A 19,829-nucleotide genomic window follows, 5' to 3' on the forward strand; every position below is an offset into this window, starting at 1 on the left:
GTACATAAGGATAGACCTGCATGGAAGGAATAGTAGGCCCTGCAGCTAAACTGAGGGACACAAACAAATAATCATACACCTGCATGCATGAAGAAACAAAGAAGCACATGAGAGAACCCGTAATGGCCACATCCTTCTAATTTATAATTGACAGATGGGATAACAGCAAGAAATCAGATGGTTTTGTTGTTATGTGGGCAACAGAGCAGGAAGTAAGCTTTGACAATAGTTACGAATGCTGTGAGTGAGGGACAAACATGCATCTCAGAGAAAGCGTGTAAGCAGCTTGAGGGAACCATGCAATTAAAAGGTCCTAGTTGGAGGAAGGCTTGGGGCCAGGATGAAGGCCAAGTTGCTTTCAAGACAGTTAAGGGTGGTTACATGCAAAGTGCAGTGTCTTAGTAGCATTGCATTAGGTGAGCAATGCGCATAGGTATGTGGACAGGCTGCTGTGCACTTTGAAGGTTAGGGGGAAGATTTTAAAGAAAGCTTGTTATTTTGGTGTTACTGTAAACCATATGGCTTAGTTGCAGTATTGGGGTGTGGGGATGTGCCATGTAGCATTGGAAAATCATATAACTCGAAAGATACAGACTCTGTTTCAGGGAACACAACTGTTGTGGTAGGCTGACTAATAATCTCTTCCTCTAAAAAGCAAGTGAGCATTACCACAGTGATAAGGGGAGATGTCCCTGGTTGGTGGGGGAGTTTGTGGTGAATTTAACAACAGTTGGCTAGTAGATAACTGGTAGCATTTTTGTAATTGGATATGAGGGATCACATTAGTAACTGTGGCGAAATTAGCATATCTTTGGTAATAAAATGGGACAAGTTAGTGGTAACAGGTGTGATACAGAAAAATAGGTTACTATTAAGTAGGAATGATTTAAGAACCATAAGTCATGCGCCCTTCATCAAACCATAACACCAGTGCTGCCACCAGAGTGAATGACCATGAGTGCAGCATCTGCACCTCTGTTTGAGTCTTTCAGTGCATCTCAGCTATGTTGGGGATAATCACTCTCTGTACTCCCTTTTCTCTTCTGAAAACAATTTGTCAAATTGTGCGGAATTCCATCTGGACAGGTGAGCATCTCCCCGGGGTGCACGTCCGCATGCCTACACATTTTTAGGTCTTGCATAGGCAGCGCATGCGCTGCCTCTCCGAGGCATCAAGTAATCAGTATTAGTGGTGAAACTCCACCCATTGCGTTTCTATTTGTTTTGTCGCTTGCCATTGGTTAAATCTGGCATTGCTGTTCTTATCTCGCTCATTGATTGGGTTGTGGTTCGATACGTCACTTCCGTTTTGCTTCCATTTTGCAGGAAGCATCACCAACCAACTACAGTTTAGTTCTGCTGCTGGGCTGTTATCTTTTTATTTAGGGACTACTTCCTTGTTTTGTACTGCTGCTCTTCCCTGCACAACAAACCTATCTTGTGTGTTTGGTGCCCCTGCTCATCAGCACCTAATCTCTCCGTGTGCCGACGCTGCTCCTATCCACATGGCTGCAGCTGAGTGTCTTCGTGCCCATGTTTGTTGGTAACCTTTCTCCGTGTGGTCCACTCCACCACTATCTCCCATCGCTTCGCCTATCCCCATCAGCTGTGCGTTGCATTCTCTGCTGGTTTATTTGGCTTATTATTATGGTGAAACACTTGCCCATTTCCCTCCCACATTGCATGCAGTATTCCACCTGTCTTCACTTTGCCTTTCCCTTTACTTTCTTCTGGTTCCGTTCACCCCTATCCCTTAACTGTTGCCTTTTCCCGCCTTTCTGAAAAACAGACAAACAGACGTTTTGTGACCTGCACAGTGATCTTGTGTATAAGGTGAAGGTAAGTGAGCACACAAGTCAGATTTGATCCTTTGTTTAGCATTTACCATGTATTTTCTTCTTCAGTAATTTTGGTAACAGGAGCGTAAAATAATCTGTACGTGTTTGTACAAATAACGCAAACGATATTGGTCATTTTTATATAGCGCACACTTCAAGTTGAACTGTCCGCTGTCAATTGAATAAACGCTTTACCAGCCCCACACTTCAGTGGGCCCCTCGCATCCACCATGGATAGATAAAGGTCTGAGCTGGCCCTACTGGGGCTTGCTCTTGTAAGCTCAATACAGACATTTACAACAGGCATTCAATGCACAGTACTATCTCACCTGCTGAGAGTGTCACTCGTTATGTATTGCGTTATTCGTGTGACCCCAGGACACCTTACCGAAGTAGGGAAAGAGGAAAGGTTGTGTTGTTTGCTGTAAGACATATGCACTGTTCACTAATATCATTTGGATTAGTCAATGTCAGACATGGTTTTGGAGACCTGTAGACTGACTTACAGAGCTCCCAAAGTTGTAAGATCCGTATGGTAGAATGGCCTGGAGGCTCAGGTTTTTCAAGCTCTGGTTTTCGTCCTGCTCAGGGGTATAAGAGGAGCGACCAAGTAGCCTATTGCGCATGCGCAGGTGTCCCACACTTTTTTTTAAAGCATATTTCTCATTCAAATAGGATTTTTGCAATAAATCATAACAAGAATCGCTTTTAGAATATTCAAAATAGACGGCACGGGTGCGAATGTGCACTCTTAGAAGGAGCCCCAGCCCATCCAGCCTTTCCGTGCTTCTCTCTCGCTGCCCTTGTGCGGTCTCCAGCTTCACCCGTGTTCAGTCACTGCCATTGTTTCCTTGTATTTGTAATCCGGGACTTAATTAATTTTGGACGGTGTTCCCTTCACCAGTTCTTATGGAACAAGCTATTCTGCATTCACCACATTTCAGGAGAAAAAAACATTTTCAGAACGCACTTCGCTGCAAGGGGAAAATGAGTACACACTGTTTGGAACTGGCACACCTGTTATTTACAGCGCTTCAAAACAGCATTGGGATGCATCAACCTAAACTGTGTGTGTGTCGAACTCATTCACGTGAGACCATTATACATGACATCACCTATTTTGGAAGATAAGGGGCTCTTGCCAAGGGTTTATCTCCCCTCATCATCACTGTTAATTGTCTCGCCACCGGCATAACGCAGACAACAATTGAGATGTCCACGATTAAAGTTTGGGTGCTAACAGCCATTGGGGTCCCCTTTTCAATGATGTGCACTGGTGCTCTCTTTTCTGCTCAAGTAATTTTTGGTATCGTATTGCGCAAAGCTGACACGATGACGTTACAATATCACTTCCTAAACACCACACGACAACATGCACTTTTTCCTTTAATAATAACTCTACTGCAAGCAAGCCTTTGCAATGTGAAAAGGTCTCGCATTGCAGTAAGTTTGGACTATTTGGCGTTGCATTTCTATTAGCAATGCCAATTGCTCAGACTTTCGGTAATTCGAGACCTATTGCATTGAAAATGCTTGTTGCTTTTGTGAACAGCACTTTTCTCCCTCTGTTCTTCACATGCAGCTGCACAGATTGCCAGACACCTAAATCCTCAAGAAAGAAGGCTCTTTGTGGACAGAGAGACCTGAGAGAGGGTGACAAGAGAGAGTGGCCTGAAGGAGGCACAGAAAATGGATGGATGGAAAGAGAGAGAGAGAGTGGAGAAAAAGGGAACGGGCTGGTGTAAAGGGAACAGGGTGGTGTGAACATGTTTTCAGGGTGGCTTCTTTTTCGCAGACCAACACTGGATCAAAGCCAAATGAAGAGGCAATGTTGCCAAGCCAGGTGGTGTAGACTAAAAAGGAGCCTTATGGGGGACTTCAGAGAGATGTGGAGGTGGGACTGAGATGCATCAGTCAGGAGAAGTTCCCAAAATGTCCCAAGACGAGGGCGTGGCTCCCATTGCAGAGTGATCCCCTATAAAAGCAGCAGAGAGGCCCTGAAGAGCGAGGATAGAAGGCAGATGATGGTTGTATGCAGGAAAAGGAGCGCTGGGAATTAGTTTGAGGTACATTCCACCACACGATATGCACCAGCGAAACATAATGTGCAACATCCTCAACTTACAAAATGAAATACCGTTCTCTGCTTTAGCCTCTGCTCTTTACATTTATGGTGCCTACTTCAGTACAAAGGAACACGAAATGCTACATTTATTTCCATCGGGGATTAAACCGACTGTAACTTTTAAAATATACTTGACCGCAATTTCATGCCGCCACCTGCTGCCACAGAATGAAGACACTGTCTTTTTAAAGTCTGCTGAACTTCAGTGAGCCCGCCAACTTGCGTAAAACGACAGAAATAATCAGCGATAAAACCTTTGGAGGCAATTGACCCGTTACTCTGACAAATCCATTCTGACAGGAAATCGGTAAAGGTCTGGCGCTCCGCCAAGATCCGTGCAGTGAGAGAGCGAGTGGGGAGCGCTTCGAACCGCATGTGCATTGCTGCATCAATATGCATGGAACACTGGGACCCAACATACATAACTCCAGAATTTAAAACGGAAGTAACGCATTTACATAGGTGAACAGAGTACATTACGATCTCTAAAAATATTTAGATAAATATCTGAAAGGGGACAAAAGAATTATGAAGAAGTTACCGGCAAGCCACGCAATTACTTTGCATTTTAAAGAGTTTGTAGACTTTTTGCGAAAACACATATATGGAATACAACGTCAGACAACTGCATACTTCTTACAAAGTATTTGATCAGCGGTGTAATATCAACTCCTCAAAACACAGCATCATGATGTTTATCAAGTTCTTTATCCAGGACTGAACGCAAATAGCTTCTCTCTGTATGCTGGCCACAGCTGATTGCAGCAAACCTTGAAATGTTCTAGTTAAGGAAGACTGATGATCAACAAATCCAAGGAGGCCTAAAGGGACTAAGGTGGCACTGGTGATTGTTGCCTCCTGGTGCTGCTGATTTCCCCTTGTCTACCTGCTGCGGTGAAATGACAGTATAGTTATATTATGGGGATTTTTTGGAGCGCACATATCCTGAAAAGGGTACCCTGGTTCTAACAGATCACTTGGCTTGTGGGGGATGGAGAGGAACAACTGGAAATAGAAAAGCAAAGTTTTAGGTTTCTTTTTGAAGACCAGGAAAGAGCTGGCAGTGCGAAGTGTGAGAGGGAGCTTAACCCAGTGTTTGGCCTCCAGGTAAGGGAAAGTGCGTCCGCCGCCCCGGAGTGACTAGAAAACTTTTACCAATGATCATGCAATGCATGAGTGTTGCTATGGAGGCCCGGCAGGGCAGGCAAGAGTCGCCATGAGTCCTACATGTCATGCATGTTCTCCTCTTCCTGAACTGCACCTGGCCCGACAAGGCTTTTATCAGTATATTTCTTATTGCACTCTACTGTGACTAACTAATGCACTAGCGCATGCACTGGCCAAATCTTGGCATGCCTAGATGCCTATGATACTCATGCACCAAACTGCTCAAGACCATGGGATGCGCACTTTGTGAGTTTTTTCTCACTTGCATTTGCGTAAATACAAGTGAAAAATACATTTTAGAATAAGAGCCTTTATTTTGACACATGTTGAAAATATGTTTTTTCTAAAACAAAAACTGGCACTCTACTACCGGTTTATGCTTGAGGATTGAACTAAGCATTTCCTAATCCGATGCTCATGCATTTGCTTTGTAATATTATACAATAAATGATCAAGTAAACATAACAAGGATACTTTTTAGAAGTATTGGTGATATTATATCATGATATCTCTGATGTCAGACATTTGCTTGTTTAACAATGTTGATGGGGTTTATCTTTGCTCCCATGTCTGAAGCATCATGCCTGATTAATCTATCAATTTGAAATTTACATAGCAAAGTGTGATATTTTGTTATATGCATATGTACCTTTTATCATGTTGTTACTTTCAATAGAATCTTCTGTCGCTGAAAACAACCTATTACATTGCAATATAAGTGACCATCTGTCCAACTTTGACTTGGACAACCAGGTTTAGGTTTTTCTGTCTCAATCATAAGCTAAATCATGGCCCACAGCATGTCTAGTTATAGTTAGGAAAATTATTTCCTTGTATAATATATTTTTTAAATCATCTTATAGAAAATTTTACAATATAGCCTAAATGAAAGTGGTGCATATGTTGTTGTAATTGTTTTTTTATTTCAAACAATATGATTAATTTTAATACATGTTGTTGAAGCATGAGTTGGATTTACAAATTGCACACTAAGGGACAGATGTACACACCTTTAGAATAGCGATTTTTTTCTAAATTGCTATCTGGTAATCAGTCTTCTAACTGTATGAAAGTTTTCATTGCAAATTAGCTATTCCTAGTGAATTACAAAACAACTTACCTCATTAATATTAATGAAGTAGGTCTTAATTTGCGACCCTCTGGGAGTTGCAATCAGAGGGATGGTGGCCTGATTGGGACAGCAGACCACAATATCTGTAACTGCTTTTTAATAAAGCAATCGTCATTTTGAAATGTAGCCCCTTTCCCTTAAGGGAAACAAGACTGTTTAACAAGAAAAGTTTCTTGTTTTTGTTTGTTTCAGAAGAACCAGTGGTCCTATGGATCACTGCGTCCTCTTAAACACACTTTTCTTTTTCATTCACAAAGGTGAAAGGTTCCTAAGGGGAAGGGGTCGCTTCCCATTTGTGAATGGGTTACTGCGACATGCTCATTGGTAGCTCCTCCTCTAAGATGGAGGAGAGCCGTCCTACTGCTTTAGAGCAGTGCAAAGGAAAAATAAAATGATAACAACAGAATGTTATTATCATTTTATTTTGAGAATTGCAGGTTCACTGCACCCAGGTTGTTAGGGCGGGGTCGGCCGGGCTTCGCTGACGTCTAGGGAGGAGGAGTGGAGGCTGCACCTGAAGTGTGCATGACGGTTTGGCCGGCCGTCTTGGGCTGGCCAAACCGTCATGCACACTTTGCATGTTCTCCACAGGCTGTGTTGTACAGCCTAGGTGAAGAACATGCCCAGCCTCCCAGTCCCTCTCTGAGCGCCGAACAACGAAGCTCACACTAACTACAACGCTGCTGTAAGGCAGCTTTGTGATTGGTTAGGGGATTCTGGGAGGCTGTGTGCTTCCTGCTGGAGGAGGGGCGGTTGCTGGCGACAGCGACCACCAGGTAAGTTTTCTTTTCTTTATTTTTTCTTTCTCTGTTTATTTCTACCCCTCTTCCCCCACCCTCCCACCAATGTTTTGGTGTTTTTTGTTTTGCAACTGGAATTCGGTTGCAAAACATTAATACATATCATTCCGAGTAAGTATTTGGAGGAGACACCCTTTACAAGCACTTAATCAATATTTGGCTGCAAAACCAAATTGCAATTCAGTCCCATGTTACTGAATCACAGTTTGGGATTATTACATACCAAAACGCTTTTCTGCCAAACAAAATATGTCGATTTTACAAATTGCCTGTATGCTAAACAATCATAGACAGCACAAAAATTCTAGAACATAACTAATAAGTGATAACTTGTTTTAGGTGGCAAATCAGAAGCCAGCAGTAGCGGATGTACATCCAACTTATTGGTGGGACTATGCACAAACAATTGGCACATCATCCCAAATCGTAGAACCCCAATCACTCCACAACGGTTGGCGTTACACACAGCCGCGGCCGGTAGTGGGAGTACCTGCCGAGCGGTGACGTGGGGAGGGGGAGGGGCAGGGTTGGGGTTAATAATGTATGGATTATGGACCTTAACAGGTAAGTAAACATATAGATGAATACAATTAATTTCGTTGGGCGTACTGCATCACCAAATGCGATGCAGTGCGCGCATCGAAATTCGTTTTATTTATTTATATGTTTACTTACCTGTTAAGGTCCGTAATCCATACATTACTACCCCCCACCCTGCCCTTCCCCCTCCCCACGTCACCGCCCGGCAGGTACTCCCACTACTGACCACGGCTGTTTACACAGTCCCCTTATATCTGGTAAGAATGTTTCTTTCTAACACTGACCCTCTGGGCATAATACTATGAGAGGTACTGAACATTATATATTTGTTTTTTTAGTATCCTGACACGAATAATCAATGGTGGCACGAGTATACATCCTACAAAGTAAACACCTTGGATCACAAGGTATGCCATTAAGTTGTAAAGATCAAATTAGTATGATGAAGTAAAGCAAGAAATATTCTGAAAATGAATTTTCTATTTCCTTTTTTATATAAAAGCTTTTTACCGAAGAGGAGAACATCATTTTTTCCTTTTTCAAGATTTTAACTCAGAATGTTTTTAATCATCAGATGTGTTAGTCCAATTGAACTCTAACAACATCTACACTGTGGCTAGGTAGGTTGTTACCTTTTTCATTGGTTGTAGAAAGCAATGTACTAGTGTCACTGTCTAGATGTCATTAAGTGCAATACTGTTTTGTTGTGTTGAAAATAGCGTAGGATGTTGCCTCTGTTGTTTCCATGTATAAAGTGAGGCTATCATTATTGTTTATATGCCAAAATGATACAGTACTGTTAGTGTTGATTGTATAAACCTTTGCGCTGGTGGTTATATAGGAGACATTAAAAATCGAACTGTGGACTTAAAAGAAATGAGGATTGTTAAACAGAATCGTGATGCCAATATGTTTTAATAGTGTTAATAAGTGTATGTTTTTTGATATTTAAAAAACTGTCCTGAAGAAGGTGTTTATTTCACATACTCACCGAATAGCTGCGTTGACAAATGTTTTCCCATACTTATGTATTTTTAATGAAATGTTTTTATTATTTATACAATTGTATTGAATAAATCTCGAATTGTAAACATATGATTTTTCCTTTGTTTAGTTTCTATGATATTATTGACTTCATGATACTGTACAAGTGCAATGTCTTCCTAAGTTGTTAGCTTATTAACCTCTAGCATTAGTCATGATAGTTTAAACCTGTGATTTATTCCACATTGTCGTTAGAGACTCATTTGTTTTACACAGATTTTACAAATTGCTCCATTTGTGAACACAAAAAAGAGTACATTGCATCAAAGTTTTGTGCCTTGGCCTATCTTCGCTTAATAAAAGATACACAGTTGACTATTCTTACCAACTACTAATTTTAGATCATCTCGTGGATTCAATGAGTATCTCTAAACATATGATAAATTTACGGTTGGTCAATATTGTGTAGACCTTGAACATTCCAATCGAGAGACCATTCGTGATTTGCAAGAAAAGTTACTTTTTGTGCACCTTAAGATTTGTCACTTGGTAAACTTCGCTCTGATCACATCAAAAAAGCAATCACAGATGAATTCAGGAAAGACTTACCCACCCAGGGAATTTGTGGGAATCTTACCTGTTCTAACTGGGTTGTGCATGCAAGTTTGAGAAACCATGCCTTGGAGAAGAGATGTTGATGCTCTGCCACTCAAGTCCATTACAGCAGTAGAATTTACAGGCGGCTGCTGGAGAACTGGCTGGTGTGGGATATGGTCATGTGGGGACTGGCTTGGGGGAATGCCGTTTTCAGAGAGAAATTCTTCCAGGTCCATGTATTCCAACTGGAAAGTGTCCCCATCGTATGGCAGAGTCTTGTCCCATAATGTTGGACCCAAGAAAGCCGACTGTGGGACTGTGCCTGCATTGCCGTCATCATCTAATTTCTTTTCTTTGTCTAGAAGCAAAGGTAGACATATCAATTCACTGTCACAAAAAGGTCCATTCCTGAGTTACTACATCTAAAACATACACATTTTGGGGGGAAAAGTTAATACTTTTTAATACCACTTGATCAACCTTTAATTTTATGTTAATCGAGATAGGAAATGAAAACCGAGAACCTTGTTTTGGATGCAGAATGTCTGTCAAAAAGCAGCTGATGTCCCATCCGCCACATTCAGCATAGCATTGGCTTCAATAAACTCTTAATACAGTGGATCAGATATCTGCCACATTCTGGCAGATGACCCACATTTACAGAGTTCTAAATAAGGCCATGGTCTAGTGCATTATAATATCATTTATTTCTGAAAAGAGATATTGTGTGTTTTTGATTAATTCACTCCCAAAAAAAGACATAAAAGTCCTCCAAAAGCACCCAAAACATAAGGCCCCTTAAACCTGTAAGAAGATTTATACTATTGGGTGGGGCCGTGGAATCTGGTGCATGCAATGGCTCGGTGTGTTTGGACATATGCCGGGCAGTGTGGCTAGAATACAGGGGATACAGGGGTGCCCCTCAGCAACTGTTTCTCCAGTTTGGAATTGGGGGTGGTCCTCTGTGGTCTCCAGTGTTGGCAGGGCTGTGCTGTAGAGCTCCCTGGTGTTACAAGAGGAGTGATGGAGCAGTGGCAGAGTGGTAGGCTGCCACGCTGGAGGTGTGTTTATTCCATTACATGAAATGGCATTTATACCATCTCTGAGTCGTTTATTGCATGTCTCCGTGCCTTTTGGGGGAGACCCACAGGCTTCCAGGTTAAAGTCAGCTCCAATGGGATCTCACATCAAGATTGACTCTACGGGTATTTCAAATAACTAGACTGTCCTCTGCAAAAAGAAATAAGTCATCTATAGATCAATGGTGGCTACTATGTTGGTAGAAAAAAAACTAGCACTGCCACCTATTCACCTCCGCTGATTAAGAATGCCTTGTGACTGCAAAATACTATCATTGTTACAGATCTGCTTAAATGGGACGTGATTCCTTGGATCTCTGCTAGAATTACCTTACTTCTGACTGAGATAGAAAGGGAGCCTGGTCAGAAACTGTCAAGAAGTGGTGATGGCTCCACAGGATGGGTGATTACTAACAAGCAAAGGGGCATTCTATATGCACGAAGGCCCTCATCTCACAGATATCTGGCCGTGTGAACTGCCACTCTTACCCAAACATATATTTTTACATGAAACTTCTCCATGGTAAATGTAATGCAAAATTGCTAACGTGGTTGTATAATGTGACTGCTCGTATGTAAAGCATACTATATTGCTGGAAGCCTTCATCTCAAAGATTCCTAGCCACTTGAACTGGCACTCTTTTTAAACATATCTTTTCAAACAAAACTTGTCCATAGTAAATGTAATACAACACTGCTGAAATGTTCATATAATGCAACTGTTCTTATGTATTGTACATATTCTTGTGTAAAGGGCTGCCACCCATTTAGGTCTTGTCCACACTGTATAAAATTGCACAACATTTTTTTATCTTTGAACGCCTAAACATGACAGCATTGTATAGTAGTTCTGGATCAAATCCTTTATCTAACAAATAAAGAATAGCCAGTGGTTCTTAACCTTTTGACTTCGGCGGCCCCCCAACGAATCACTACTGGAAACCAGAAGTCCAATCCTACGCAAATAAAACAATATAGACAAATACAGAAACAGGTATGTATCCATCAAATAAACAAATTACATATTTACAGATCGTTGAGAACTTACATTTTTTATATATGTATATACTTTAATAATCTGCTAAAAGATTTCGTTTTCTAAACACTCATGGGGCCCAGCTTAAGAACCGCGGGAATGGGCTGTTTGAGTTGAATAAACGTTTTTGCAAATAGCTCAAGTCTCGAGCCGAAAACAAACTACCTGCTGCTATTAAAACAAATTGTTATGCAGATCTGCTCTCTAGCAGTCTTAGACGTGCATATATTTTGCATGGACCCAATATGATAAAAAATTGCAGGACTTCAAAAAAAGCTTGGTTATTATGTTTTGGGTCTGTAAAGTTTCATAATTTAGCACATATGGCTAAATATAATGAAAATTCGTTTCTATGACTGTTGAGGAAGTAAGCGTTTTCCTGACAGTAACTATTTTTCAATTAAATACAAATGCCCAGAATTGTTTATTTGTAGGGGTATTCACATATTCATTCGAACTCGGCAATTGTAAGCATTTTACAATTTGGCATTACATGAAGTTGTGATTTTTTTTTTTTTGCTAGAACAATGTTTTTTCCGCAAAATAGCTAGGCAATTTAGCGCACAGAATTAAATATAGTGAAAAGATTTTTGTGTGACAACATTTTGATCTAATTCAATTGTTAGTAGTAATTTCCCACACTGTCTATTTTGTAGGGGGTCTGTATATTCTTATTCCATCCATGCAGTTGTTTAAAATTGGCACATTCTAAAATAGTAAAATATTTTCATGTTTTTTCTCACACAATTTTCGTCTGCAAAATTTCCTGCAAGCCACATTTTGTGGGCTTATAAATTACAAAAAGAATAGCATGTATAACTTCCAGACCAAATCTTTGCAGACGTAACACAATGACAACATATATTCCACACCACATTTGCAGACTTTATTTTACATGTGGTAATTAGGGTGTATACCACAATTTGACTGGGTTTGACATTTGTTAGCTTCATGAATTTTGTAAACATTGATGACTAAAGGTGAAGTCCTGCGCTTTTACCCTCACCTCCTATTTTTTCATTCTCTAATTTATAATGAAAACGTTGGGAACATTCTGAATTCCACTTAGGGAAACAGATGTTTTTATTTTGAAGAACCCCGTATGTTAAAATCTCAGTGCATATTTTCATTCAGGGTCATCTTTTGCAGGATAGCAAGCTTTGGAAAATCTCACATTGGCTATATTGTGTGGAACAAACAAGTAAGAGTCTCACAAGAATCTTCTTATGCTTCTAATTCTAATAATTTCTACCAGTAATGCACATAAATCACTATGTCGTTTCCTGAATCGTTTACGACAGTTGTCGCTTTATTAATAAGATAGAGCGTGAAATGTCATATTCATCTTTTTAAACTGGTAAGCTACAAACACCAGTTTTTAGACTGTGCATACTAAAAACATATATTATCAAAGAAGGGGGACTAGGAGCTTATAAAGGACGAAAGCCTCTGCTCCGAGATTATAATCAAACCAAAAAAAGGGTCACTGTTCCCAAGAGATACAAAGAGGACGTCTATGTTCTGGACAGGATATAGGGGACAGTCAACAAGACTGTTTCTTGTTGCCCTCACACAGGGATCAAAAAATGGCAGTAACTGTTCCTAAGAGATACAAAGAGAACGTCTGGGTTCTGGACAGGATATAGGGGACAGTCAACAAGACTGTTTCTTGTTGCCCTCACACAGGGATAAAAAAATGGGGGTCACTGTTCCTAAGAGATACAAAGAGAACGTCTGGGTTCTGGACAGGATATAGGGGACAGTCAACAAGACTGTTTCCTGTTGCCCTCTCACTTCTGTATGAGGGCAACAAGAAACAGTTTTGACATCCTGTCTAGAACCTAGACATCCTCTTTGTATCACTTAGGAACAGTGATTTGCATACTTAAAAACATGCCATCTGATTGTTATATTTAATTTTGGTGGATTTGTAATTAGCCACCGTAACGCAAGGTTGTCCCCTGTGATTAAAAGGGATCAAAGAGTAAAGAAGGCAGGCGGGGCTGGTCACCGCAGTTGATGGTTGATGTTTATATTTGTTTATGACTATTGGCGGTTTGTGGATCATGAAATAGTACTAGCTCTAATAGTAACATAGTATACGTTCATTCAGCATGCACTATGAGGTGAATTATCACTATGCACAGAGGATTTAGTGTTGATCATTGACAGTGCTAGATAGATACATTTCTACAATACATAATGGTACAAACATCTCACACATGCGTTCTCTGTGCTCCGGTGCTGTTCACGTTGTGGAACGTGTGCTATGCTGGCACAGTGGCATGGTGACAGATTGATAATCCACACCTCTCTCAAGCCAAGGGAAGATTATTGGATGCTAAGCCTCTACAGCACAAGCCCCAGAATGTATCTAAAAGGAAATGAGGACATTCAGAACTGAAGTTCCTCCTGGTGCACATCACTGGAAATAACTGCTTAATAGCTCACAAATCCATCTAGAAGACTCACTGGATGCTGGATCCTCCCGGGGAATTTGTCATTCTACTTTAAGTACAGTCAGTTCCTACGGGAATCATTTTTATTCAGGAGGGTAACAGATTAAAAGTGGTGTGGGCCATACTAATGGCAGAATGAGCACTATAGAAATATCTCACTTAATAACATAACACAATAATGCAAATAAGAGGTTTGCATCAATGTACTGAGAAACTTCTAATATGCAAAATGTCCTATTCACCCAACAGAGCTTGGATTTAATGGAGGAGGAGAAAATCCAAGCAGAAGGAGCATGCTAGACCTGACATCCTTGGCGTCTTATTTCCCAAAATGTTTGTCCTTACTTCTTGTGTTTCAGAATTATTTTTGTTTGCTTTTGGACACTGGTCACTTTACTACTGCTAGCCAGTGCTAATGCGCTTTCGCCCTAAAATATGGTAAAACTGTTCTACATCTATTGTGCACATTTAATTTACTTGTAAGTTCCAATTAAATGGTACTACATGTACCCAGGGCCTGTAATATGAGTGGGCTTGCAGCACTCCTTGTGCCACCCACTACAGTAGCCTTTTTAAACACTTCCTAGACATCCACTGCAGCCTGTGGTGCAATTTGAAACTGCCATTTCAACCTTCCAAAATTAACATTTTCCAGACCTAAACCTTCTTTTTAAATATTTATAAGCCTCTCCTAAAGTAGGCCCCAGTAGCCCATATGTATGGTGCATGGTTTTTAAAAGTAGGACTTGTGGATTTAAACTTTACATGTCCTGGTAATGAAAAGTTCTTAAATTTGTTTTTCACTACTGTAAGGCATATCTCTCCCAAAGGCTGTCACTGGGTTACCTTATTGCATTAAATTAGTGCTAATTTTGGATTGGGAGCAGATAGAATTAAACAGTTTGGACTCAAATAAAATGTAATTTAAAATCCTCTTTAATGCTACAGTTGGATTATAAGTCTTAATTCTGAAAATGCCACCATTCGAAAGTTGGCATTTTCTTGCCCTGACCATTTGTGATTTCTGCCTGTGACCTGGGTGATATGACTGTAAGTTGGTGTTTGTAAATTCCTCCCAGACAGTCGCACATAGTGGACTAGTTGTGGACAGTGTAAGCCATCCTGCCATGGTAGCTGGGGTGGAGGTGTGCCCTGCTCCACGTAACTTCAAAGAGCTTGCCTCCAGTACACACAAAAGAACCTGATGCCAGCCTCTTGTCATCCCAGATGTCTTGAAGCCTTGACAGGGAAGGGACAAACGTTTCAGAACCAGATGTGTGGGTAGGACAAGGTTTTCACCCACACAGAAAGACTGGCACCAGGTATACATATTGGACCTCTTGAGCAACTCATCTGTACACTCCTGGACCTGTGGACATTACAGAAGAAGGACTGCCCTGCCACTAGAGGACTGCCCTGCTGCTACCAGAGGACTGCCCTGCTGCTTGAGGACTGCTTTGCTGTCTGAGAAAGAAGACTGAACCTGCTTACCTTCAAACCAGGCTAACTCAAGTGACTCCAAGAGTAAGCTGCCTGACCCTCTGTTTGAGCTACACAGACAGAACAAATTCCAGAGGCCCTCTTGCAACTGTGCATCTGGCCTGCTGCAACTGGACCTGCCTGGACCCGCAATTAGGCCTGCCTGACACCCTGCTGCAGGCCTCTACCTGGAGTGAGTCCCGATACCCGAAAGGTGCCCCCCAGTTCCTGAACCATTGGCTGACATCACTCCCTGCCTAACTGTAGGTTAATCAGAACCGACGCAGCGCAACGCAACTCGACGCAGGACCTCACATTACAGCTTCCGATCTGTGGTCTCATCAATATGAATGCAGGGCAACACAATTCAGCATAGGACCTTGCATCACAGCCCTCCAGCTCCTCAGTGGAAGCGACGAAGTGCGATGCAATCCCTTGCATCAAGGCCATGAGGTATATGCTCAATGGGACTAACCTGGCCTCTGTATCTGGGTTGCGATCCACTGCGGTCAACCTAAACTTGTGGCATTGTCCCGGTCCAGTATGACTAGACAACCACAGGTGGTGCTTTGTGCTTCTAAGAGCTATTTTTAGCGAAATCTTTGAAATTGTATATCTCAGGTTCAACTGATTGGATTATTGTCGTTCTGGTAACATATTATTTAGTAACATTTTCTATTTTTCTTAATTCGATGGAGATGTTTCTTTTGTTGTGTTTTTGCGTTATTAATGTTTGTGTGCTGCAGAAATAGTTTACACATTCCCTCTAAGTTAAGCCAAATTTATTTGAGCCAACGTACCAGAGGGTTAAAAAGTAGGTTAATTTAGTGACTTGTTTTGGTTCACCCTGAAAAGGATTGTGGTTGTTGCCTGGGTGGCACTTTCACCCCCTCTACCAATAACTTGATTTATTACAGAGTGGTATAGAAATATCTATCCTAATGACAAAACATAACGTTGCAAAATAACATAATGTAAATATGGGGTTTGCATCAGTGCGTTGACTCATTTATTTGAAAAGGTTCTCTTCGCCCTGTTAGACTCGTATTTATTGGTGGAGGAGGAAATCCAAGAAAACTTAGGAAAATGCTAATCGCATTCACATTAGAGTGGCTTGTAAATGAGTGAGGATGTGACTGAGAGCACTATTGAATAAGCAAGCCTGTAAGCCAATGAGTTGGTGAGACAGTGATTGGCTGACTGGGTGTGCGAGCAATTTAGCGAGTGAATGAACGTGAAAGAGGGTAATGTGTGATTCCCATTATAAACAATATTGCATGCAGGACTTTGCCATGTCATACCGAAGGCACTCAGGCCCAAGTCAGATAACTTCTTGGTAATAGAAGTAATCTAGTGAACTGGTCAAGAGTCACATCTGTATGTATGTGAATGAGGGGGTGGCAGTAGACTACAAATGGGAACAAAGTAGATCAAGAGACTTTTACGAATTCTCAAAACAACCAATTACGTGGTAATAAAAGTCTTCTACGGGGCGAATAAATGAGACATTTTTACTAGGCCAAATTGGAGGAGGCGCTTTCGTGCGCCACTGGAATATATATTATAGCATTTCAAAGAGCAATGCTATTCATAATTCAATGTATATAGTAGATAACACACAACTTACTTGAGTGCGCAAGCGACCAAATTAAGATCTGAGAAAGAGGGTGAGTTCGTTTATTTTTTAGATGTCACACTATGAACACTATGACACAAAGAAGCTTGCAGATCTTCAGTCTGCAATAGTTGTGGGAGGTTTTCAGCATCATAAGAGATGTTTTAATTTGCTTAAGTGTCATGCGTGTGCGTGTGTGTGAGTATCTATGTATGTGTGTGAATGAGGACGTAGCAGAGTAGACTTCGATTACTCAGAACATATTTTGTGATTTTGCACTGTCATATATTAAAGCCGATGCACCCTTTCTTGCTAAAATTAATACACCTAAAAAAGGAAAACGTTGCACTTAAATTGTGAAATGTCTTTTTGTTTTTCAATAAATAATGACAGTCTTAACTTAAATACAAATAGCGCCCCAGGCTTTCACAGAAGGCGATCTTTGATTGTAGAAGGCACACCTACCATAAGAACATTAACGGTATATATGTAATACCTTAGGCCCTGACTTAGTAAATGTTTGCATGGATGTTTGCATTATGCATATCACCATCAACCAGCTTCCCTGCATGAAAGGTTTTAGTGTGAAAAATTGACCCAGATGCAGCGTGAAAACCAATTTGTGCCACTAAGCCCATACCCCCCCACCACCTTTCCCGGTAATGTATGCAAAGGGAGGGGCGTGTTTTGCGTCAAAACCGAGGCCCTAGAGAAACCAGACACATACAAGGGGACACAAGCACTGGTTTATGTAGGATAAAACAGCGGTATGTACGTGTTTCAAGTGAAAGCACACATTTCACACACCTTCCAGTTTTGAGGCTGCAATTGTACCAGAGTGTGTCCCTTGGTACAAATCCTATGCGCAAAACAACTGCTACCTTTATGCACCTTGGTGCAGGTCGTGAAGTTGCACGAAATTGCCTTGGTTTTTTTTTGTTGTTTTTTTTTACCACCAGTAACATCGTTGGCAGATGACTTTTAGTGAATAAAGAGGAAAGAAATAAACAAGGTTGAATTTGGAAACTTCGGTCAAAAATGGTAATAATCGCTCTCATGAACACTCGTCTGACAAGTACTATTCTTGACAAAATTAGATGTTAATTGTGCTTTTTCTCACTACCAAGATGGTTTTATTATTGCTGCCCCGGGTTTCCAAACTCTGAGGCAGTGCACTGTATTGATGTGTCTTCTACACTGCTGTTCAAGCACTAAAGTGGTACTGCCAGGCTCTGCACACTTACACGTACAGGCCAGATTATCGCTTTAAATTTGCGGGGCTTTCAACATAATGAGCCTAGCCCTAGGTATACTGTACAACACTCTTGGCTGGCTAGAGCTCAGCCACTCAGCTTTTGTTTTTACTACAACTTTTCAGTAAACCTTTTTCAGTATTTTATAAAAGTGAAGTACAACCGTTCTATTTGCAAAAAACGTAACAAAAACAAACAAATGGACATAAAGTGGAATTTAAAGTGTACTGTCGAGCTCTAAGAAATGCGGATGGGCACCCAACATTTATCTAGTTTTCGAGCATCTGAAAACTTTTTTTATGAAAACATAGGTTTTTTTGCGTAGAAACAGTAAACTACCACCAAGAAAAACAAAAACAGCACGCAAGCCTGAGTCAATTTAGAACGCAGGCCTAAACTGTTAGAAAAAAAGTAGACAAGCGAACATCACTGTTTTCTCCTACTTAAAATATAAGCATCTGGTTAACAAATCTCCACATAGCAAGGGACGCATCGTTGATGTAAAATTAAATCAGCGTATCTGGTGATACGGGTTCCAAAGTCTTATTTAAGGATACGTTGAAGAAAATAATTCAAATTAAAAAACAACCATGTCTCCCTTCATCACACCCTGACATTTATTAAAACGTTAAGGAAAGTTTTCTTGATTGAAAGACTAGTTAATTATTTACTACAAAATATTTTTTCTTTGGCATATGAAAGGTTTGGATAAAGGATGGCTAATTGATGTGAGATGTGCCAATGTGCCTTAATTGTCCACGTAGGGAGTAAATGTGTACAGTGAACTCTACAATCCGTATAACCATTTCACTCCACTCTTAGGAGGCCGTATTTCATAGCGAAATAAAGTACAGGAACAAATTAAATTCCTCTTGACTTTTTTTGCCTTTCCCTATTTCAAAAGTTTTAAAACACGGGCAGCATGGAGGGCGTTCACAGGGTTAGCCTTGGTAAGAAATACTTGAGAGGTGTGCATGTGAACAGACTGTCCAGAGCAAATCAGTTAAAAGCACTCAGAGAATAAAGGCAGCCACTTTACCGACTTCCTGATGCAAAGGCAGCTTCATGGGGTTCTCCAGAAGAGATTTCAAGACTCCGTAGGTAGGAGGTAAGAAGGCTTGGCTCAGCGAGAGAGGTCGGGGTATCTTCTCCATCTCTGACCCTGCGGAGACAATGTGCGAGCGGTAGAGAGGACCTGAGCTCAGTGGCACGCTGCTGCACGGCTGCTTCCTTCGTCCGCGGAAAGCTGCACTCTCGCTGCTGGCCCGATCATTCGCCTGTCCATGTGCAGACACTGACAGGGGGTGATGTCAGAGCCAGGTCCAGCCCTTCCACGGGAGAGCAGAGGAGGCGCTGCCAGCAGTCACTGCTCCCGGCTCTCTTACTCCACAACTAAGAATGTGTTTCATGTCACCGCCTCAGTGCTTATTCTGTCCGAGCTTGCCTTCTGCGACACCCAGATGAGTGCAGTCACCCTGGCACGTTTACCATATGGAGAGTGAACAAGGCGGATTAACACGTCTTAAATAAGAACAATATGAATGGAAGCCTGGAGAGTAAAAGGTTCACTTCCGCAGTAATTCATTAAACTACAGCCAGAAACGTGTTCAGAAAGCAAACACTGCATAAAAAGGTAGAGAACTATCAACGAGAGCCTGAAAGGAACATTAATATAACAATATTATAATCATTAATATTATTGTTCATAATAGTGACAATAATTAA

General features: G+C 41.1%; 1 protein-coding gene across 2 annotated transcripts in view; it reads right to left on the reverse strand.

The window, feature by feature from the left end:
- Positions 1-19,368, reverse strand: part of HLF (HLF transcription factor, PAR bZIP family member) — a 339,038-nt gene extending 319,670 nt beyond the window's left edge. For both annotated transcript variants that reach the window (XM_078654415.1, XM_078654414.1), the window contains exons 1-2: positions 19,144-19,368; positions 9,224-9,541 (exon numbers count right to left, since the gene is read on the reverse strand). In XM_078654415.1, coding sequence (XP_078510541.1) covers positions 9,224-9,541; positions 19,144-19,258 — 433 coding nt within the window. In that variant the 5' untranslated portion in view covers positions 19,259-19,368. The remainder of the gene's footprint in view (positions 1-9,223; positions 9,542-19,143) is intronic.
- Positions 19,369-19,829: the final 461 nt, after the last annotated feature.

Source organism: Lissotriton helveticus, chromosome 7, assembly GCF_964261635.1.
Source record: "Lissotriton helveticus chromosome 7, aLisHel1.1, whole genome shotgun sequence".
Classification (NCBI taxonomy): domain Eukaryota; kingdom Metazoa; phylum Chordata; class Amphibia; order Caudata; family Salamandridae; genus Lissotriton; species Lissotriton helveticus.